At 43.5% G+C, this 20571-nt stretch overlaps 1 protein-coding gene across 1 annotated transcript in view; it reads right to left on the bottom strand.

Annotated features, from left to right (window-relative positions):
• Window positions 1-13645, bottom strand: part of LOC311041904 (uncharacterized protein) — a gene marked incomplete at its 5' end in the record, with an annotated part of 29334 nt that extends 15689 nt beyond the window's left edge. The window contains one exon of the mRNA XM_084052386.1: window positions 13480-13645. Within this exon, the coding sequence (XP_083908512.1) occupies window positions 13480-13645 (166 nt within the window). The remainder of the gene's footprint in view (window positions 1-13479) is intronic.
• Between the last annotated feature and the right edge of the window lie 6926 nt (window positions 13646-20571).

The raw sequence follows: 20571 nt of genomic DNA, 5'->3' as shown, positions 1-20571 counted from the left end.
TTATGTCCGCCTCGATGCAAAGGCAGCAAATTGACCTTTTGGCTTTGCACGCCGTCTCCGTGCAGCAGCTGCCTGTGAGGAGACCACAGGTTTCCTGCCTATACAGATAAGGCGGAGAGTACAACATTGCAACTTCCCTAAACCCCTGAATATGTGTTGCAACCCTTTTAACAATGTCCCCAGTAAACCTGCTGTTTGTAAGAGACCCAGCAGTATAAACAGGCCTATTAAAATCAAGGGCACATTTAACATTTTCAACCATGGCAACCCAGGTGGGTAACTGGACAGATGATAATCAATAGAGGTTTTGAACAACGTCCAGTTAAACCATTTATCAGTGGTATAAGGCCGGTGACATTCAACCTTGCCCTCACCTGGGTCCACAGAACACGAATTGTATGTCATTTCTCCTGCCATTATTTTATGGTGGAGCCTCTCGGGCACCGGCATTTTCTCTACCGGTTCCGGATCAAAATTTACATTGGCACCAAATAAAAATGTACTAATTGCAAACGGTGTCCGTCGGAATTTCGGGGATAGAACTCAAAGGTCGTCAAGTCTCGTGCGGCTGTATAATTTTGCCACTCAGACTCTCGACTCACTAGGTCCATTTCCCCCGTAACCCAGATCCCCTTACTCTGCCCAAAAGTGCAATTTGCTATCCATGTCCACTTTGTCCAGTCAGCATAATCACTCCCACTGGGAGTCATCCACTTGTTTCGTGTGATGAACCGAGCACACGTCACATTTCGTGTCGGTGCCTTTTCCCAGTAGGAGAACAACTGAATCAAGTGAGTTTCATTTAACATGGTACGATGTGTCTTCCAATTGTATGCCATGTTATCCCAAAATCTAAGTTGGGAAACAGTCCACCAATTTGAGTCACAATCGGAACCATTTAGCTGAAAGCCGGTAGCATTAATTGCACAGAATAAATCACACGCTGTTTTTAGGTCATTTTTGTCTATTTGTTTTAGACCACAAAAACAACGATCAGGTCAGGAAAGCTAACGGCATGCAACTAAATATTGCACCCGTATTCTTTCGAACCTGGTGCTTCCAACTCAGTCTCTTAGTGTCAGGTGACGCCGAAACCGGGGTGAGGGCATCCTCTAGGACGCTAACCTCCGTCACCTCCGGCTCCATCCCTCTCTCGTCACCTGCAGATCAGAGACAGCACCGACATTATTTTAACTATAAATAAATGGAGGCCCAGACCGCAGTTTTGCAAACCACGCCAAAGCCGAGGATCTGACCCATGCAGGTTCAACTATAGACCCAGATCCTCGACCGATGGTCGCATGCAAACCACTCCCTTTATGGACGGCCGGTCCTTGTCTCCAACTAGATCCGTTGTCTGCCGTTACCAGAAAATACCTGTTACCTGCCTTAGTTCTCTCGCACAACGGTCCGGCTATATCTGCACTGAAATGTTTACCTATTCCTTCGCAAACAATAGCCCGGTCTACCGTACGGGTTTTCTTAAAACCTCCCGCAGCCGCGCACCTCTCGCAAGCCTTTCTGATCTTTTGGGACTGTTTTAATGGGAGACTTTGTTCTGATATTATTCTCATCAAGAAATATTTTTACACGCCGGGCACCCACATGCCCTAGTCCTGTGTGGACCTGAGTGAGGAGATTCCATTCCTCACTCTCTGGAACCGCTATGGTCCCTCCTTCCTCCTGCCACTCGGCAGGAGTCAATACCGCAACATGCTGTATCTTAAACCTGTCAGACCGATCCTGAGCCAACGCATCCACCCCACAGTTGCCATTTGCAGTGAATGTGTCATCCTCAGTATTGGGCTGAATTTTAAAAAAAAATTAGTCGCCAAAGATTGCCCTGAGCCAACTCTTGACCCTTGACATTGATATAGCCCCGACCATCCCATACATCTAGCTCCTTATTTCCACCTCTGAAACAATAGTCACTGTCTGTAACTATCATCAAGGCTTTGCATTTGGTTTTGTTTGCGGCCATAATTCCTTCCATAATCGAACACACTTCTGACGTCTGGGCCGAACCCTTTATGTAACCTGAACGGGACCTTACCACCTTATTTCCCCGTTTCAGGATAAATGCCCATATTCATGATCTTAAGAGCGGGGAGTGGGGGAAAAGGAGTGCTAACGCCCTCTCTTCCTCGCCGTACTTGAGGTCGGTGTCCAAATAAGCTTTTGACAGGAACAAGCACGTTTTTTTTCTTTTTTCTATTATTATTATTTTTTTTTATGCTTAGCAGTCAGCACAACCCTTCTCAACTCGTGCCAGGCTTCCACCATTTCAGTGGGCATAGAGAAAGCCTCAGTACAACCCTTTTTGAGGAACCAACCTTTCCATTTATGTAGGGGAGCCGAACAGAGTGCATAACCAGGAGTGTGATTAGAAACCTCTTCCCCTTTCCCTAAAAAGGACGCTAACTCCCCTAGAGTTCCCGGGGGCGAGCTAGCAGCAATACCATCTAAATATTCTCTAGGGACAGTCTTCCCCTCTGGGGTGATATCAAAACCAAGAAATGTTAGTCTATACTGTCCCATCTCGCACTTTTTCAAGCTCACTTTCAATCCTGATTGAGCAAGTCTTAACAAGATTTCCTCAAGGACCGATAGGTGCTCTAATTCCGTGTCGGAGGTCCAGTATCAACAACATATAGTTCACCACCGAGCATGGCCTTCCACTCCCCGTCCTGCTCCATGGTTTTATTTGCTAATAGGGTTAATATTGGCCGTTCTAATTCTGCTGCTGGCTCTGGTTTCTCTGTTTCCACTCCTGTTGTTTTTGGTACATCTCTTGTCTCTGCTCCGGTCCTAACCGGCTGTATTCCTCTTTGTTTATGAAAGGGTAAGGATCGGCTTTCTCTTTTGGCCGGGGCGGGGGCCTCTGTTGGCCCTCCATCTTCCCCTTGTGAGCCTGTTTGGGGTGTTTTTGGTCCCCGAAGGAGCCTTTGGAGTTTCCCGTCTGTGAGCGAGTCTGGGGGCGGCTAGGTTTATTTTTAACCTCGCCTTCCTCCCTGTCTTGCTCAGGACGGGCCTTTGACTGCTTTATTTTTTGTTCCTGAGGTTTTTGGGCTTCACCGCGCTCTGTTTGTTTTTTCTTCGCAATGATTCGGGCAAGACGGTCATAGTTTATGGTAGCATTTTGCCGTTCAATGGGGCCCAGGAGGTTCCAGCTAGCCGCTAAGTGCGACCCACCAGGGATGGACAACAGGAGTTGTTCCTGAGTCATAATGTCCCCTGGGCACTGCTGCTCCAATAGGGTCATGGCTTGTGACAGTGGCATTTGTTCCTTCCTTATTTTGTGAACGATTTCATTTCTTACCAATTCTGCTCGGTTCTCACCCGGTGCCGCCGCCCATAGACTCAAGACACTCCATGGGGTGAATCCCTCAGGAATTGCTGCGTCTAGTTTGATGTTAAAATAGGCTGCTGCGACCTGAGAGTCGAGCATAGATTTTGGCAATTTTGTTGCACACCTGGTGACATAATCTGTAATGGTTTCATTTGGACTTTTAATGGGCAGATATGCTTCCAGCTCTCTAAAACCTGTAGGCTGAAGTGTGCTCATGGCAGTATTTATGTACTCGGGCACTGGAGGGAAAACCGTCGACGCGGATCGTAGCATGTAATGGGACCTAGACTCCAAACCCACCGGACCGGACGGGCTAGGTTGATTCCTAGCCTCCATCACATCCATGCGGGTCCTTGGAGTCGAAGATCTCATGGGAGTACCAAAGGTTGGACTAGGATTCCGAATGGGGTGGCCAGTCCCATCCGCCAATCCCGGTACAGACCCTGTAACTCTCCTTAACGCTCGATCACGCTCAACAGCCCTTTCCCTCAACAGGTCATAACCCGCGGTCATATAGGCACACTTCCAAGGAGCGGGCACTCGGGGTAAACTCAGGATCGCCTGCGCTGTAGGCGCGGACTCAATATCGTAAGCTTCTCTTGGGGTGACCGGGTACCAGTCCGCAATGAGTTGATCCTGGCCCTCTCTAGGGTGTTCCCAGTCTGGTTTCTGGGTTGCTCCAATAACATGAGGGGACCAGCTGAGACCCGTGTCCGTGGTATATTGTGTTGCTCCCGGCTCAAAAGGGAGACGCTTGACATCCACCATTCTAATGTTCTGAGTTTGGGATCTGGCATTTTGGCCAGCGGCTGTCATTCTCTTTACCGGAGCGATGGGGGGAGGAGAATTATGTTCTCCTTCTACCTCACCTCGCACGGGAGAATGATCGTCAAACCTAAGACAGCGTTCCACAGCGGGATCTGGTGCTGGCCACTGGCGCCGAGATCTGGATTCTGGCGAGGGATGAGGGGTCAATGCCCTCCTCACCTCTCTCCGATCTCTAGGCTTCCGGGCTTCGCGTTTTCCCGGGCGTGGGCTAGGTTCCCTCCCCTCGGGCGAGCCATGTGTTTGAATGGCTTTTAATGCCCTTAGGAGCTGGTCCTCCGCCCTGCCCTTATCAACCAGTACAATCAGATTGGTGTCTTCTCCCAAATTAGACATGTCATGCAGCGCTAATGCAACTGCCTTGAGCCTGTATTTGAGGGACAACCCCTGATAGTGCTGATTTTGTTAACGCGCCCTTAGCACCAAAGTTTGTTCCCCATTTGAAGTCAAACTTAAAGCTTCACGTTTAACAGCTGTCTTAAGTCTTTCAGCCAACTCAGATATCGGTGGGTCAGTGTCAGACATAGTTCTGGAGGACAAGCACAGATGCACAATACGTGAAAAATCGGTGAGATCACCTGGTATGGTCTCTAACCGTTGTCCATCACACAGAACTCTGCCCCTCATGGCTTTTCTACGGGCTTGGATAAGACTGGGACCGCCGTGTCTCCGTACCTCCGCCTCATGTGCAGGGCATTCCCGAAGGTCTGCACCATGGCACGTGATCAGAGGTCCAGGAACAGCCTCTACTCGTCCCTGGAGACCAACTAATCTGGTCCCCGGAACATAAATATCCTTTTGGGAACCCAGGCCCTTAGGCGGAAGCGCTACAATTATTGGATCACGGTGCCTGCTCAGCTCATAACAGTGGGACCTATTTTCATTGTGAACCCGTTGGGCCTCAGCGCGCATCCGGTGGACCTGCCGTTCCTGCTCAATCCTAGCTATGCGGTCATGGCGTTCCACCGGGGCAGAGCATGGGGCGGGCTGGACAGGTCGAAAGAGCTGTTCATAAGAGCCACTGCCGTCATTTGCCCGCCTATCATGCGCACGAGTGGGTTCCTCCTTGGGGCGGACCGGACAAGGATCTTCATCCATAATTTCGGGGGGTACCTCATCATATGCCGGCGGGTCATTGTGAATATGACCGCCTGGCCAGTTCTCGTCAACCTCTGCCTCAGCAAGGTCCTCAACAATCACGGCGTCTTCCTCGAAGCCCTCGTGACCTTGAAAAACTGACTGGGCGCCCTCAGAAACTCCACTAAAGGAGTCATCCGGGTCTGGGACAAGATCAGCCATTTATGATGGGCAACTTATTTTTTATCCAAATATAAGCAAACAGAATTATTGTAGATTTATTCTTATTTGTAAAATCCAAACTTATTGTAATTAGAATTTCGCAAAACAAAACCTTTTGATCAAAAATGTTTTATGGGATAAGATAATAATTCAAATTTGTTTTAAATTATAATCAAATATCTATATCTTTGGCGACAATAATTTTAAACAGGTTTCTATCCTATTTGAATCCGGTTTCTCTATTCTCGTCCTTCACGGTTTAAAACTGGCAATAGCTTTTTGCCCCGCTTTTACGAGCGTTTTGTAGATCTCATTCTGCGTTACATTACAAATATAGAGAGATCTCTCGCGGATCAGGAAACAATTTTTACGTGAGTATAGGAAGGCCTCACGGGAGAAGTTGTGAAAATTTAACTCAAAGATGTGAAACGTGTGGGCGTTCTACATCTAACAAAATTTCACGGAAAATAATTTTGAACTGGAATCACTGGTTCAACTAGACTCATTCAGAGTCTTAATAGTTATGGCATTTGGCGGTCTCTCCAAATGTCTAACTCCAAGTATTAGTGTACACTACTATTTTGGACAAAATTAACTTTTAACATCAGCGGTCTCTCTGATGTCTATTAATATAAGTCCAGCGTTCAGTTTAACATGAGCAGTCAATCTCATGTCCCTGTTCGGGCGCCATGTAATGGCCTGACGAAAATAGAAGAAATTGAAACACTCCTAATTTCTACTACCCTCGTTAGTTTCAGCAAAACCTATAAACCCTATGAATTTAAACCCCATAAGTACAGCAGTGCCGTTGCACCCCAGATAGCGCGTGCCCCGCGCCGAGAAGTTCTCAGACCAATTGTAGCTGTGAAACTATTTACCTCTCAGCACTGGAAACACACTCTGAAATGCCTATTTCTATTTATAGTGGCTTCTGTTGCATATTTTCTCACTCACCCAAGTGTCCGCTGATAAGATCAAACGGCTCGTATGAAGAAATCCTCTTAAAACTTCTCTCATAGAAAAGGGTTTTTATTTAACACTCAAGCTAATACAGGCTTTTAGCAATAATACAAATATATGTATGAAAAGGCAGAATTTCTGATAAGACAGACAACAGACCCCTAAGCTCTATCTCCTCATTTCCTAAATCTAAGGTGCCTGGCACAGGCAGAAAAATATCCCCAAATTCAACTTAATTCAACCAAGATACGGGCAATGCCATGAATTCTTGTTTGAATGTTAAATCTGGATAATATTCCTCAATTCCTGCGAACTAAAGGCTACCTAAGATTAGGCGTCCAAGCAATCGGTAATGCTAGGAGCTGACAAAATTCTCTGTTTATTCAACCAGATTATGGGCAATGCCAAGGTCCCAGTTGAATACAGCAGAATTCACTATCGCTCCCCGCAACCTCGTTGCAGTGTGGCCGCCAAAAGGAACTAATCAGAGAGAGCTAAAAATGGGAGAAGTTCCGCGCAAGGCTATGTCCGTCGCCCCGTAAAAGGCACAAACAAGTGACACCTCACAAAAGCTTCTCTACCAAACCCCCCCAGAACAGAGATATACAGCAGTATTTATACAATTTTGGCTCCATCCGACACACCAAATATGGGATCGCCTCCCTCCGGGTTAGATCATTTCAGTAGCTAAACCTTATATGGTGCTGGTTAGATTATTTCAATAGGAAAAACCTAATATGGTTTTTCCTTCTACCAGTTAAAACATTTCAGCTGTTGCCATGGCCATTTAGGTCATGTGAGCGAAAAGTACAGTTTTTAGCAAGTCATTGAGAAAGAGGAAGTTGTGGCCGTGGTGTGACGGCTGGCATCAAGGAGCAGAGTTAGTGTCCACAGCAACAGTGAGTTGATTGGCGTTCCAACGCCTACGTTGACGCCCCCCCGCGCTTGTTCCTCTTCTTCAGCAGAGCGCGTTGCTTGGCAAGGTCACCCAGCTGCCGCGGGGTCAACACAGGCCGCGGAATGACAAGGCCATATCTTAGCCCAACCATGACAATACACATATGCGTCTCCTCATGCTGAACAACTTTCACCCTCTGACTTTTGACCTCTGACCTTTAGATCTCCCACCATTTTGAATTATATGAAAAACAGTCATTGGCTCCTAACTTCTGCATTTTTTCACTTAAAAAAATCCGCTCGCATCGTTATGTCGGCAGAGGTCCAAAGTTCATGTGTAAAGAGTTTCGTGCAGATTACTCAAAAATCCCAGGAGGAGATAGATTTGAACTATTGCAGTTTTATGAAAATTATTCATCTGCCCCTAACACACACATGCAGACTCACATTTCTTTGAAACTTTGCAGAAAGGTTGAGGGTCATTCCAAATATCACTGAAACCAATCTTACTCCAATTGGCCAAAGGGGGGCGCTATAGCAATTTTTTGAAAATGCAAACTTTAAATAGGCATAAATCATGCCTCGTTTGGCCGAAAGTCGTGAAACTTGCTTACACTTGTGCCTTGACTCATGAGGAACACATGTATCGCTTTGACCAGTAAGCTCCGCCCTTGGATTGTCCGCAATTTTGAGCAGTTTGAAAAACACTTAAACCCAGGATTTTACAGCTATTTGCGTGAAATGGTATTACCTGTCTGACCTCCGTTTTCACTAGATTAGGTCTGTTGGTCCAATGGCTTCCCGCTTAAGTGAATGCCTCACAACCGCAAGGTTGCCGGTTTAAGCCTCACTTGGTGCAGATTTCATTTAAAGTGCATTGCAAACAACAAGACTGTATCAATGAATCTGTGCAAATGTTAAAGATAACCTGAAATGCTTATTTGAGTACGTTTTTTCAATGTATGACATACTTCATTCTGAAAATAGCCGATCTACAATCTCAAAACTTTTCAGATAGCAACGTGTTTCTGAGCTTGTAGATCGGCTGCTTTCACTGTTTTCGGTTGCGAGGAGACATACAATTTCTCTATTGGTAAATGGTTTGTGAACGAGTGATCTCAGTGTTGGCTTGGTTCATGACAGAAGGCAAGAGTTTATGATCTTCAACAGACAACATCAGCCTGGACAAAGCTATAGCACTATAGGTAGTGTTGCAGCCTATTAGTCAGAAGGTTGAGAGTTCGATTCCTGTTAATGGCAATAGGTTTCCATGTCTCTCTTCAATCTATTCTGTTTCCCTGGCTCTCTCTCCAGTTTCCATGTCTGTCTCTCTCTCTCTCTCTCCAGTATCCATTACTCTCTCTCTCTCTCTCTCTCTCTCTCTCTCTCTCTCTCTCTCTCTCTCTCTCTCTCTCTCTCTAGTGTTGCAGCCTATTAGTCAGAAGGTTGAGAGTTCGATTCCTGTTAATGGCAATAGGTTGAGATGTCCAATCAATCCATTCTGTTTCCATTACTCTCTCTCTCTCTCCAGTTTCCATGTCTGGCCCTGTATTATCGCTGCTTGCAGCTATATTTAACTTTAGTTTTCTCTCACAAGGTCTGTACGAATGATAAGTCAACATGGAATGATATACTACAAAAACACAAAACACTAAACGCTATTCTGCACCAATACCCGTCACCCAGGCGGGTGACGGGAGGCGTGTTGTCGCTATAACCCCAAAATTTGGAAAATCTGCCCACACACACGGGTGCGGCTTTGGGAAAGGGCACAGCGGATTCTAAAACCACCCGCAAAGGGCACACAGACACTGCAATGGCTTTGTGGAGATGGCCGGACGCACAGCGCGCACCTCTCTCTACTAGGCTATTATTGTCAACCAATCTCTATGATTCTAATTTGACTATAATCAGCAGAAGGGAGGGTGTCAATTCCTTGTGTCAATTGTATTTATATAAGATGATAGTCTATATAAAGAAGACAATTTGTGCATCTGCAATGCAATGCTCCACTTTAATAATAAATTATTAAATAACTAATTAACTGATTACAAAAATATAAAATTCTCTCTAATCAGTAATATGTAGGTGATATTTATATCTATCAAATGTGGTTTTACTGAAAGGCAAGCTTAGACTTAGAAACGAAACATCGGGTGTGTGTACCCCATGTTAAATCCCCTCAGGGCTATATAAATATATACAAGTAGGTAGGGGTGTGTGTGGATATTCAATTCAACAGGGCTGCCCCTACTAACCGTTTTCAAAATGATATTCGGTTATTCTATGAAATATATTTTTAATTGAGAAATTTTTGTTTTTTCCATATTGCTGTCATGTTTAGTTTAGTTTAGTTTAGTTTAGTTTAGTTTAGTTTAGTTTATAAGCACATTGTTATAACAAATAACAACAGCAGCTGTTTGCGGCCTTTCATCATAAAGTTTAAATATAAAAACATTGAAATCAAACAAATATGTTTAGCTCAGCATCAGCTATATAGCAGGGGTTCTCAATCTTTTCAGGCCATGACCCCCCAAAATAACCATATTTTAACTGGGGACCCCCATTTTCTTTGACTCGGTTCTACAGATAAATATTGTGAAAAGAGCAGATCTACAAGCTCACAATGCCTAGCGTTGTGAGCTCTGTTGTGGTGGTCCCGACCCACAGGTTGAGAACCACTGCATTAAAGTAGGCCCTAAGCTACAAAGGTGTTGACCACGTAATGTTAGAGGCTTTACAGGCTTATTTGGTTTCCAAAATGCTCCGTGGCGCAGCTTGTGCTTGCGCCTCATGCGCCTCATTGTTTATGCTGCCCAAAAGAACAGATCTGTAAGCTGTCGACACGCCATGACGCGTGCGTTAATAGCTTGTATGTCTGCTATTTTGGGTAGGCGACGCACATCATTACACGTCGTAATGTATCTGGGTTGGAGACTCAGAGGCTATGATTGATGTACATTTACAATAGCCTACTAGATTATAGCTGGCAGTTGTCACATTATTGTAGCTCTGTTCGGGATTATTGAACAAAGGTGGATGATGAAAAAGTTGCACTTTGCGAACGGGGACAATACTTGGATGTAACTGCGTCACTTCAGAGGAAACTAAATGGAGCTACTTCAGAGATTTTTACACAACCCTGGAATCCATTAGAATGGTGGAAATGGAACGTTAACAATAACAGCTAGCGTGAGTACATAGACCTTTCCTGAAACTGGCCAATGTATAGCCTATGCTACTGTATGTCGTGTGACTGTGTACCACCGCCCGGCCCGGGGGTCGGTCGGGGGAGGTCCATGGCTGTAGGAGCGTTCTCGTTTACGCTTAAGAGACAGCACAGACAGCAGTGTGCACTTAGATGTAGGCTATACCCAAACACGTTGACATGTCAATCTTCCTTAATAAAACATTATGTAGACTAATTAGCAGCAGTAGCCTTGGTCAGGCTGTGTGTGTAATTAAAGTGTCCTACTATTTTGATAAACATTCATTCTATGCATTTTTTTCATTTCGGGTTGGGTTTGTGGACCATCATAACTGTATTTCAGCCTCAGGCTACGTCATATAACTAAATAATTAAATAAACAGTTGATGTAATTAATTATTTGGGAGCAGGTGTGTAAGATTCCAATAGTATAAATATTTTAAATGGCTTTCATATACTATTCCGGATCTGACTAATATGACAAGTTGCTTATTGTGAACACAATAGGCTACAAATGAATTAATATACAAATGTATTTCGATTAAATAAATAAAATAATTTTGTTGCCTCACCCAGCCCAACCCAAAGCCCAACAAATACGTGACCAATTGGACCCGGCAGGAAAACAAGCCCAATGTGGCTTATAATAATCAGACCAGGCAACAGTGCAGACAGGGAGATAGGAGAGCATATATTGGATTGGGGATAACGGCTTGCGCAGTCTTCTCTTAAAGGCAATGGCTTCTGGTACAGTGATTGGTTTTATCATTGTAACGCCCAAACCACACCTATGCATAATGTAATGGATAGCGCAGGTGTTTAGCGGGTAAGGGAGGTGTCCCAGAATAGCAACTTTTGCGGGGGAACGCCCCTTGCCTAGTCCTAAATCCGATATTAGTGGCTTTAACCACTTCGGCCCTGAATAGGGTAAGTATGTGTTAAAGGCAATCAAGCTTGAGGAACGTAATATAACATGGTGCCACTTCTCTATTGAACTTCAATGGATGTGGCCGCCCTGCTGCTCGTTCTTGATAAACACCTAAATACAACTTAATGTGTAATAATGGTAGAAACAGGCACGCGCACAGATAGACTCTAGGGGGTGCTAGAGCACCTGCCCTTTGCCCTCTGGACTAGAAGTGCCCTTTTTTTAGTTTACACATCTGCATCAGACAGCATATGGCTATTGAAACAAATACATATGCAATTACGACGTACAAGATGTGCCTGTAATAAATCTCACACTGCAAGGTGCCCTTTTTTTTACTTGAGAACCTGCCCCTCAAAATGTCTGTGCACGCCACTGGGTAAAAAAGACAATTTGCTGTTTCCCTCTCTCTCTCTCTCTCTCTCTCTCTCTCTCTCTCTCACACACACACACACACACACACACACACACACACACACACACACACACACACACACACACACACACACACACACACACACACACACACACACACACACACACACACACACAGTACCGCGGGAAGCTGCAGCACTCCCTGAAAATAATGTATGAAAAAAAATAAAAATAAGAATAAATAAATACAATTATTAAAAACATTTTTGTTTTATGTTGGTCGTTATTTGGGGGGGGGGGGGGGTTAGTGCAATATGTGTTCTGGAACTGAAGCAACCGAATTAAAGTAACAAAAACCCCCAAAAACGGAAACTAACCGCAAATAATCGCAAAACTTCGCGCGCACGCGCATACAGCACCCATACCCTAAAACATTTTCCCGTGGCTATGCACACACACACACACACACACACACACACACACACACACACACACACACACACACACACACACACACACACACACACACACACACACACACACACACACACACACACACACACACAACTGCAGGGTCCGTGTACAGGAACATACGTAGTCACAGGAAATGTGGCTTATGAGCTGACATGAAACAACAGGTTGCACAATACTTAAAATGTTCATGTGAAACTCCATAAGGCTAGGCAACGCTTGTGGTAATCTTTCATTGCTGCATATGTTGCAAACAGTAAATCAACATTGTGGGATGCTCAGTACACTGTGCGTCTTTCCCATTCAAAAACCCACAAATGTTTTCCTCCCTTTACATTATAAGAAAACATACCGATTAATCCAAAGAGGAAAAAAGATTAAAGGCCACCTACAGATCGACTACAATTCTTACAGTAAGACGGTTACACACCGGCGAATATGCGAATATACGCAAAATTCGGACTCGTTCCGAATAATTAAAAGACTCTTTTTCGCTTCGCTTTTTCGCTTTTTCGCTCCATGTAAGCTTGCATTGACTTCATAAGGTTTTAAAAAAACGTATTATTCGCATGAAAAAAATCTTCCCGGTGTGTAAGGACCTTTAGGCTTAGAAATGACCTAATGACATGCAGCCACTGCCCGGCGCCACCGGCGCACAAAGTCAGCGACACGTTGTGTTAACTTGCACTGGATTTTTTTTTCTTTCCGTAGGAGAGTAGCCTTGTCAGTTCTGTAGTAATGATGTGAGAAGAGAAATAAACACTCTAAGTGTGTTCAGTGGTGTAAAGTAACTAATTACATTTACTCAAGTACTGTACTTAAGTACAATTTTGAGGTACTTTTACTTTACTGGTGTATTTTCAATTGTCTATACTTTTACTCCACTACAATTATTTGAAAACTTTAGTTACTAGTTTGCAGATATGAATTATGATATTATAAAACATATATTAACCACTTTAGCCCTATTTTATACATAGGCTATTTGAAAATAGCCGATCTACAAGCTCACAACGCGTCGATCGTATCACAACGCGTTTTTAGCTTGTAGATCTGCTATTTGCAAACATTTTAGTACTTTTACTTTTGGTACATTGCATAATTGATACTTTTACTTAAGTAAAAAATGTGAGAACTTTTTCCGCCACTGAGTGTGTTACTGTGTACCTTGATCTCCTGTAGCCTCCTGTGAGCCTTGGTCTCTGGGATTGTTTACATTGGCGTACACCTCGCTCTCCTCCTCCTTTGTCCTCTCCTCCTCCTCCTCTATCCTCTCCTCCCTGTCTCCTCCAACGTTCCTCACCCTCTTTGGTCTGTCTGGCCTGCCAGACATCTGTGACACAAAAATGTAACTTTGTTCATTAGTAGAAGTATATCTCTGCTGTCCGGCAGGAACCAGCTAACTCCAAAATGTTCATTTTTCAGGAAATTAAAAGAAAAATGAAAAAATTGAGTTAGGACGTTTTGTTTATCATTGATAAGAACAGCTGAATGGACCTCCAAGCTCACAATGCGGTTGGAGGTCAAAAGGGGATGGAGCCTGGAGTCAGCAAAACCAGCTAACTCCACCCCCCTTTGCTGAAGTTAGCTGGTTTAGCAGAAAGTTTGAAGATCCAATGGCGCTAGCTGCTTTTGTCAGCAGCACTTTTTAATACTTTTCATTAGTTCAATATATTTTTTGCCAACACACAGACGTAAAGGGTGTTCAATAGCACTGATTTATGGAAAATAAATGCAAAAGCGGAAAAATTGAGTTAGCTTGTTCCTGCCGGACAGCAACGAATTATGCTGAAAATGTCCATATGTTATGCATTGAGTGAGTACAGTATAATCTACTATATTTATGAATATGTTTAAATGTTAGCTTACTTACCGTCCAATACCTCTGCTGTCCTACATTAGTCTTCACTGTTGCAGTGAAGAAACAAACTGAGCTGCTGTCTCTTCCAGTGTGACTTTAACATTGTGCAACCCAAGCAAGTGGTTTCGCTTATACTCTTGAACGTGCATGCATGTGAAAGAGAGAGTGTTCAAAACATACCTGCCCACATCCTGCCTCCTATTATATGTGCTACAGTAAAAACAACAGTGCTGTTTGTATTGTTGTCTCCGCCAGGCCGTCCGTCCTTGTGTATGTGTGTCATTCTATCTGTGGACAGCTAATCTCCGGCACCATTGGCTTGATCGCAGCAAAACTTTGCACACACACTTCCTGGATACCAATTCGGAACCTCTGCCCCAAATGTTTCACATGGGCCTGTTATAGCGCCCCCAGGAGGCCGATTTGTTCAAAACACATTTTTTGACAGTACTCCTACAAATGTTTTCCAAAAATCCCGCAGTCATTAAACAAAACATGTCTTTCCAATTTTTCATATTTCATCCTGATTGGCTAAAATTGGCTTCCAAAGTTTGCAGGAGTACTCCGTTTTGAACAAAATGCCTCAAATCATGAACACAGCATGCAATTTCCGTAAAATTTTGCACGCACATTCCCACTACAGTATAAAAAAAAGATTTCTAAGAGCATTTTTGTTTTAAATAAAGTAAGACATGTGTTAAATTATGAGTCAATGCGAATACTATATTGCTCACTTATTTCACCATACCTCAGTTATTGTGCTGAAGTATGGGGGAATATGTATGTGACTACCATAAAACCATTATACATACTACAGAAGAAAGCGGTACGAATCATGCATAATGTCAATTATAGAGAACACACTAGTGATGAGCGGGCCGACCCGTAACCCGGTGCGGGTGGGTCGAGTCAGGATTTCAGAGGCAATTATGCGGGCTGCGGGTGAACGGGTCAGCCGCTCTCACACGCAAAAAAAAAAAAAATTACCTGCTCTTGTTTTGTCTTTATTCCTAATAAGAATAAGAATAATAACAATAAAACAGTTTGAATACACTTGGGGTGTATACTTGAAGATTATTTTCCTTCATGATTTTCAACCGCGGGGCGGGTTGAGCCATAGATTTATATATGGGTTCGCGGGGCGGGTTGAGGCGGGTTGGGTTCCGTGGCGGGGCGGGGCGGGGCGGGGCGGGTCATGAAAAAACCCGACTTAAAATGTTGTACAAATATTTATCAATTTAAAAAATAATGTATTAGACAATATGAAGAAGATGAATAGGAAAGGATTTGACTTTATAGTTATCTTTTTTGTTTGTTTTGTTTACTATATATTTGTTCATTTGTTGCTTGCTTTGTTGCTCGTTTTGCTTGTTTTTGTTTGGGGTTTTGGTTTTGTTTAAACTTGCATGCTAGTGCAAGTACTGGTTGTATGCACCGATCATCAAGTATATATTTTTTTAAATTGGATATAGGGGGCAGGTATTAATAAGAATGTATTCTTCTTCCTGCTCCTTTTCGCTCATGGGTGTATGTGATTTAATGAATTATTGAAGTTATGAATTGTGTGAACTGTAATACACTACCATATGCGAAACAAAATAAAATGAAAATAATGAAATGAAATGAAACTAGGCCGAGAAAGAAATGGCACTTGAAAATGTTCAAATTTGTCTCATGATGGCGCTATAACAGGCCAAGTCGTGTTTTTACCTATAACTGCAACGCTCTGTATAAAACTTTGTATGCACACTCTCTAGAAGCCAGAGAAAAATCTTTTCCCTGCATTTTTCACATCTACCTTTTCTAGCGCCACCAGGGGGCCGACTTATGTAAAACAATGTTTTGCATATTAAGCCTTCAGATTTTATCCACATTTCTCGCAAATCGGTACACATGATCTCTATAGTCATGTGATCAAGACAGATCTGTTTGATTTTTCATATTCCATTCTGATTGGCTAAGTTTGACATCTTAAGTTTGCAGGAGTGGCCCGTTTTGAACAAAATTCCGCAAATCATGAACGCAGTGTCCGATTGCGGTGAAAGTTAACACGCACATTCACGCTACATTGAGGAACAAGTGCCCTTTTATAGCACCACCAGGAGGCTTATTTTTGCAACACTTTTCTTTTTTATATTACTCCTATACAGATTTTGTCCAAACATCATGCAAATCGGTGCACATTATTTCTATAGTCAAGTGATCACCTACCTGCCTACCTGACCTGGCGGAGACCTGTGCTCCGAGGAGCACTTTTTCTACTTAAATATGTAATTGGTATTTTATAAAATTACTTGATTGTATAGTAATAGTAAGCATAGAATTACTTCAGATATAATCTTCGTTAAATTCCATACAGCGTGGTACGTGTATGTCATTGTGTAAACCCACTGATCTGCACATGGAGTGGATCAGAATCAACTCCACAGTATAATTACATTAAAACAATTGCGTGTGCAACTTGGGCCAGCCCGCCCATTAGACAGAGTAGGCAGTTGCCTAGGGCGCCACTAGGGAGGGGGGGGGGCAAAAAAAAAGGCTCTAGGTGGCGCTGTGGCAGAAAACGGTGGCACGGCGCTGTCAGACATAGGATAGGCTCCTGTCCTCTGTATTACTTTCTATTTAAAAGAGACCGAGGCGCTCTTATTTCTAAATGGATGGGGGGGAATATGCAGCCAGGAAAAATATTGCCTAGGGCACCAAATTGCCTAGGGCTGGCCCTCAAGCACCATTGCAGTTACAGAAAGAGTAAAGGCCAGTCCACACCAATGCAACTCCTTGCAACTCCTCGAAACAAAACCTGTATAAGGTCAGTACAGACTAATGCAACTCCTTGCAACTGCCATGTGGGGATGATGGTTGCAAGGAGTTGCAAGGAGTTGCAACTGGCCTTTGGTATAGGGAAAGAGAGGAAACACCTAACACAGAACAGGTCAATAACAGGAAGGCACAGACTAATCAAATACAAAGCCCAATAATACATAAGGTGCATATCGTCAAACCTTTGATGACACAGTATTGTGTTGTTCTAAAAACATGTTGTTGTTTTTTTAATTTCCTGAAAAGTTAATATTTTGGACATAGCTTGTTTCGGCCCTAAAGCAGAGATATGTAACCTGTCCCCTTCTGGGTTCTATGACCTGGCCCTATTTATCTCTCCCCAGGTGCAAACACTTCCTTGATCATCTTTTCCCTTCAATATGGTACTCTAACCTCGCGTCAGCAGTCTTTCCACCTCGAAGGAAAGCCTGGTATGCGTTATTAAAGACCCGTGTGATCCGGTCTAGGCCACGCCTACTGGAAAAAATAAATAATAATAATTATCTTTCCGGATTTTGCCCATCCGTTTTTTTTTTTTTTTTAAATGGAATAGAATTTCCCTGTGGGATAATACAGACGCTAAATAGTCTCCGGAAAGTACACTCACATTTATATTTAAAAAATAAGGTAAACTACTTTGGTGTGAGGAAGGTATCTACCAATTCTTATTTGAGATCGTATTGATTATAGACAGCTGACATTCATCAATGTTGCTCCTGTATTTCCCAGGCTCCGCTTTGCATTGGTGTGAATTAGCAGCATGCAAAGAGACCTGCTCTAGTGTACCAGGATATGACCCATGTATGTAGGGCCAAACCCTGACAGTGATCAAAGGTATATACTGTATGCACAATAGTAATCAGTTTATTTGTTAATCCACTTTGCATGCTATTTCTGGTTGTAATTGAGTTTTACGTGTTGGTCCTGTTGGCTGCATCAGGTGCACTGATTACCCACTTCGATTTTAACAGTGGTATGACTACAGTATATTATGGGGTGCTATCATCTTTTATTTGTATTAGGCTTAACTGCATAGCCCCTGCATGCTTTTGCTTTTATTGAACTCCCTTAGGTCCCACAGGTTTTTGTAGTATGTATGGGGTAGATTTGATCGGTTGGATTATTAATATTAGTCATATTATTAATCATAAATTTGTAATGATGAGTATTCGAACACAAATTTAAATGAAAGGGGCACCATGAAAATCTACTTATGAATAAGCACAAGCTTAATTTGTATTTAACCTTTAACTTTGAAACCACCAATAAAATAATCAAGGATTATAAAAAAAATATCAATAAAATAATAACCTTGAACAATCTACGATGATGTCTCTCAACAAGACTCAACATGCACAGTGCAGAAGGGAAGCAGTCCGGTACCACACGCATACCCACATTTTAACACACACACACACACATACGTTGAATACACACAGCACAGGATGTGATCTGCAAATTAAAAAAACACAGGGGCACAGAGACATGCATGTAGGGCATTGTGGACTAAAAGTATCAAAACCACAGGCACCACACACACACACACACACACACACACACACACACACACACACACACACACACACACACACACACACACACACACACACACACACACACAGTATTGTGGTTTTGCTGAGTGTGGTTTTGATACTTCCAGTGGGCGTGTGTGTGTGTGTGTGTGTGTGTGTGTGTGTGTGTGTGTGTGTGTGTGTGTGTGTGTGTGTGTGTGTGTGTGTGTGTGTGTGTGTGTGTGTGTGTGTGTGTGTGTGTGTGTGCCTGGCTGTGGGAGGAAATAGCATTTCTACGAAATAAAAAAATAGCCTTCGTATATACATTTCTACGAAATAACATGTGGCTGAGTGTGTGTGTGTGTGTGTGTGTGTGTGTGTGTGTGTGTGTGTGTGTGTGTGTGTGTGTGTGTGTGTGTGTGTGTGTGTGTGTGTGTGTGTGTGTGTGTGTGTGTGCGTGCGTGCGCGCGTGCGTGCGTGTGTGTTCTTCACTAGTGCTTTTTTGGTTTGCATGAGTGAGTCAGATCCACAACCATTCCCCTTCTTCCCCTGCAGTTAACCCACAGTTGCTTCTACATTGCTTCTACATGCCGCACGCACGCGCGTGCGTGCGTGCGTGCGTGCGTGCATGCGTGTGTGTTCTTCACTAGTGAAATGAATAAACGTATCATTGTAATCTTTAGAATGTCTCTGCTCACTTCTTTACAATGCAAGAAGCTGTGTAATAATTGTTCAGTCTGGGTATTGTAGCCCTCTTTAATGAGTTCTTTGGGTGACATTCCAAAGGTGGCGTAGTCGCAGCTAGTACGGTCCAGAATCTTTCTCACTCTGCCATGGTCACAATAAAAAATAAATATCATATTTGCAATAGATTGCACAATGGAATGTGCAGCACCACACGCATGTGCGCACACACACACACACACACACACACACACACACACACACACACCAGGGGCGTCAATTGGGTATGGCAGGCTATTGCAGCTGCCATACCCTGGCTCCAGGGAAGAAAAAAAAAAGAAGTACTTTTTTGATAATAAATCGGGAAAATCAGGCAAAAATAAGAATTAAATAACATAATCCTAACCTAACCCGAATCCTAACCCTAAAACCGAAATAAAGTAAACAAAAACTTGAAAAAAACGAACCCAACCCGCCCAGAACCGCACAAAAATTTCGCGCGGTGACCTCATGCACGCGCGCTGCCATACCTTAGCTTTTGCTGAACTGACGCCACTGACACACACACACACACACACACACACACACACACACACACACTCCTGTTCACAGAGAGAGAACAGGAGGTGTGATGTGTGTACACTGAACATGCAGTGCAAAGTGACTTTCTACGGGGATTTAACTTTACATATCTGCAAATGCACAAAACTGAATATTGTAGGCTAATCCACACTATTACTGTAAATGCATACTGACTAAATATGCGTTCTTAAAACAAATGTCAAAAAAAGATTATAATGTTAGATGAGAAGCAACAACGCTTGAGCAACACGGACAGTTTTAAGCCTTTTATTATTTAGGTGCAAGTATACAGAGTGACTGACGTTTTGACGATTATAATATTACTTTGTGTGCATGATTTTATCTTAAAAGTGTATTATCTCCACGAGGACAAAGGCAAGGTAGGAGTTTCTTTCCAATGGCAGCAACGCCTCTATTATCTCAGGCGACTGAAAAAGTTTGTTATGGGCCCCATTGCCCCAAGGTCCTATGGGTCATCTAATAGAGGTACCACTGAAGGGGCACGGCGCAGTCGGTAGCGCTGTCGCCTCACAGCTAGAAGGTCCTGGGTTCTATTCACGCCGGGGACACTGTGGGCGCTGGGGGCGTGTCTTCTCCTCCGCGCCCATACCCTGGGTGGGGTTGGCGAAAAGGCCTACTCTGTGTGGAGTTTGCATGTTCTCCCCGTGTCTCCTAGGGTAGTTAATACCCTCACAAAAACATGTAGTAATCCTGGTCACTATACCGCCTCCCCCATGACGGAGGGGAAGGGAACTGGTTGGAATAACGTGTTCCTTCCACGCGCTATGTCCTACCGGGGAA

Source organism: Gymnoscopelus microlampas (genome assembly GCF_963454915.1).
Source record: "Gymnoscopelus microlampas genome assembly, chromosome: 3".
NCBI lineage: Eukaryota > Metazoa > Chordata > Actinopteri > Myctophiformes > Myctophidae > Gymnoscopelus > Gymnoscopelus microlampas.
This window is presented reverse-complemented; position numbering and strand designations above follow the sequence as displayed.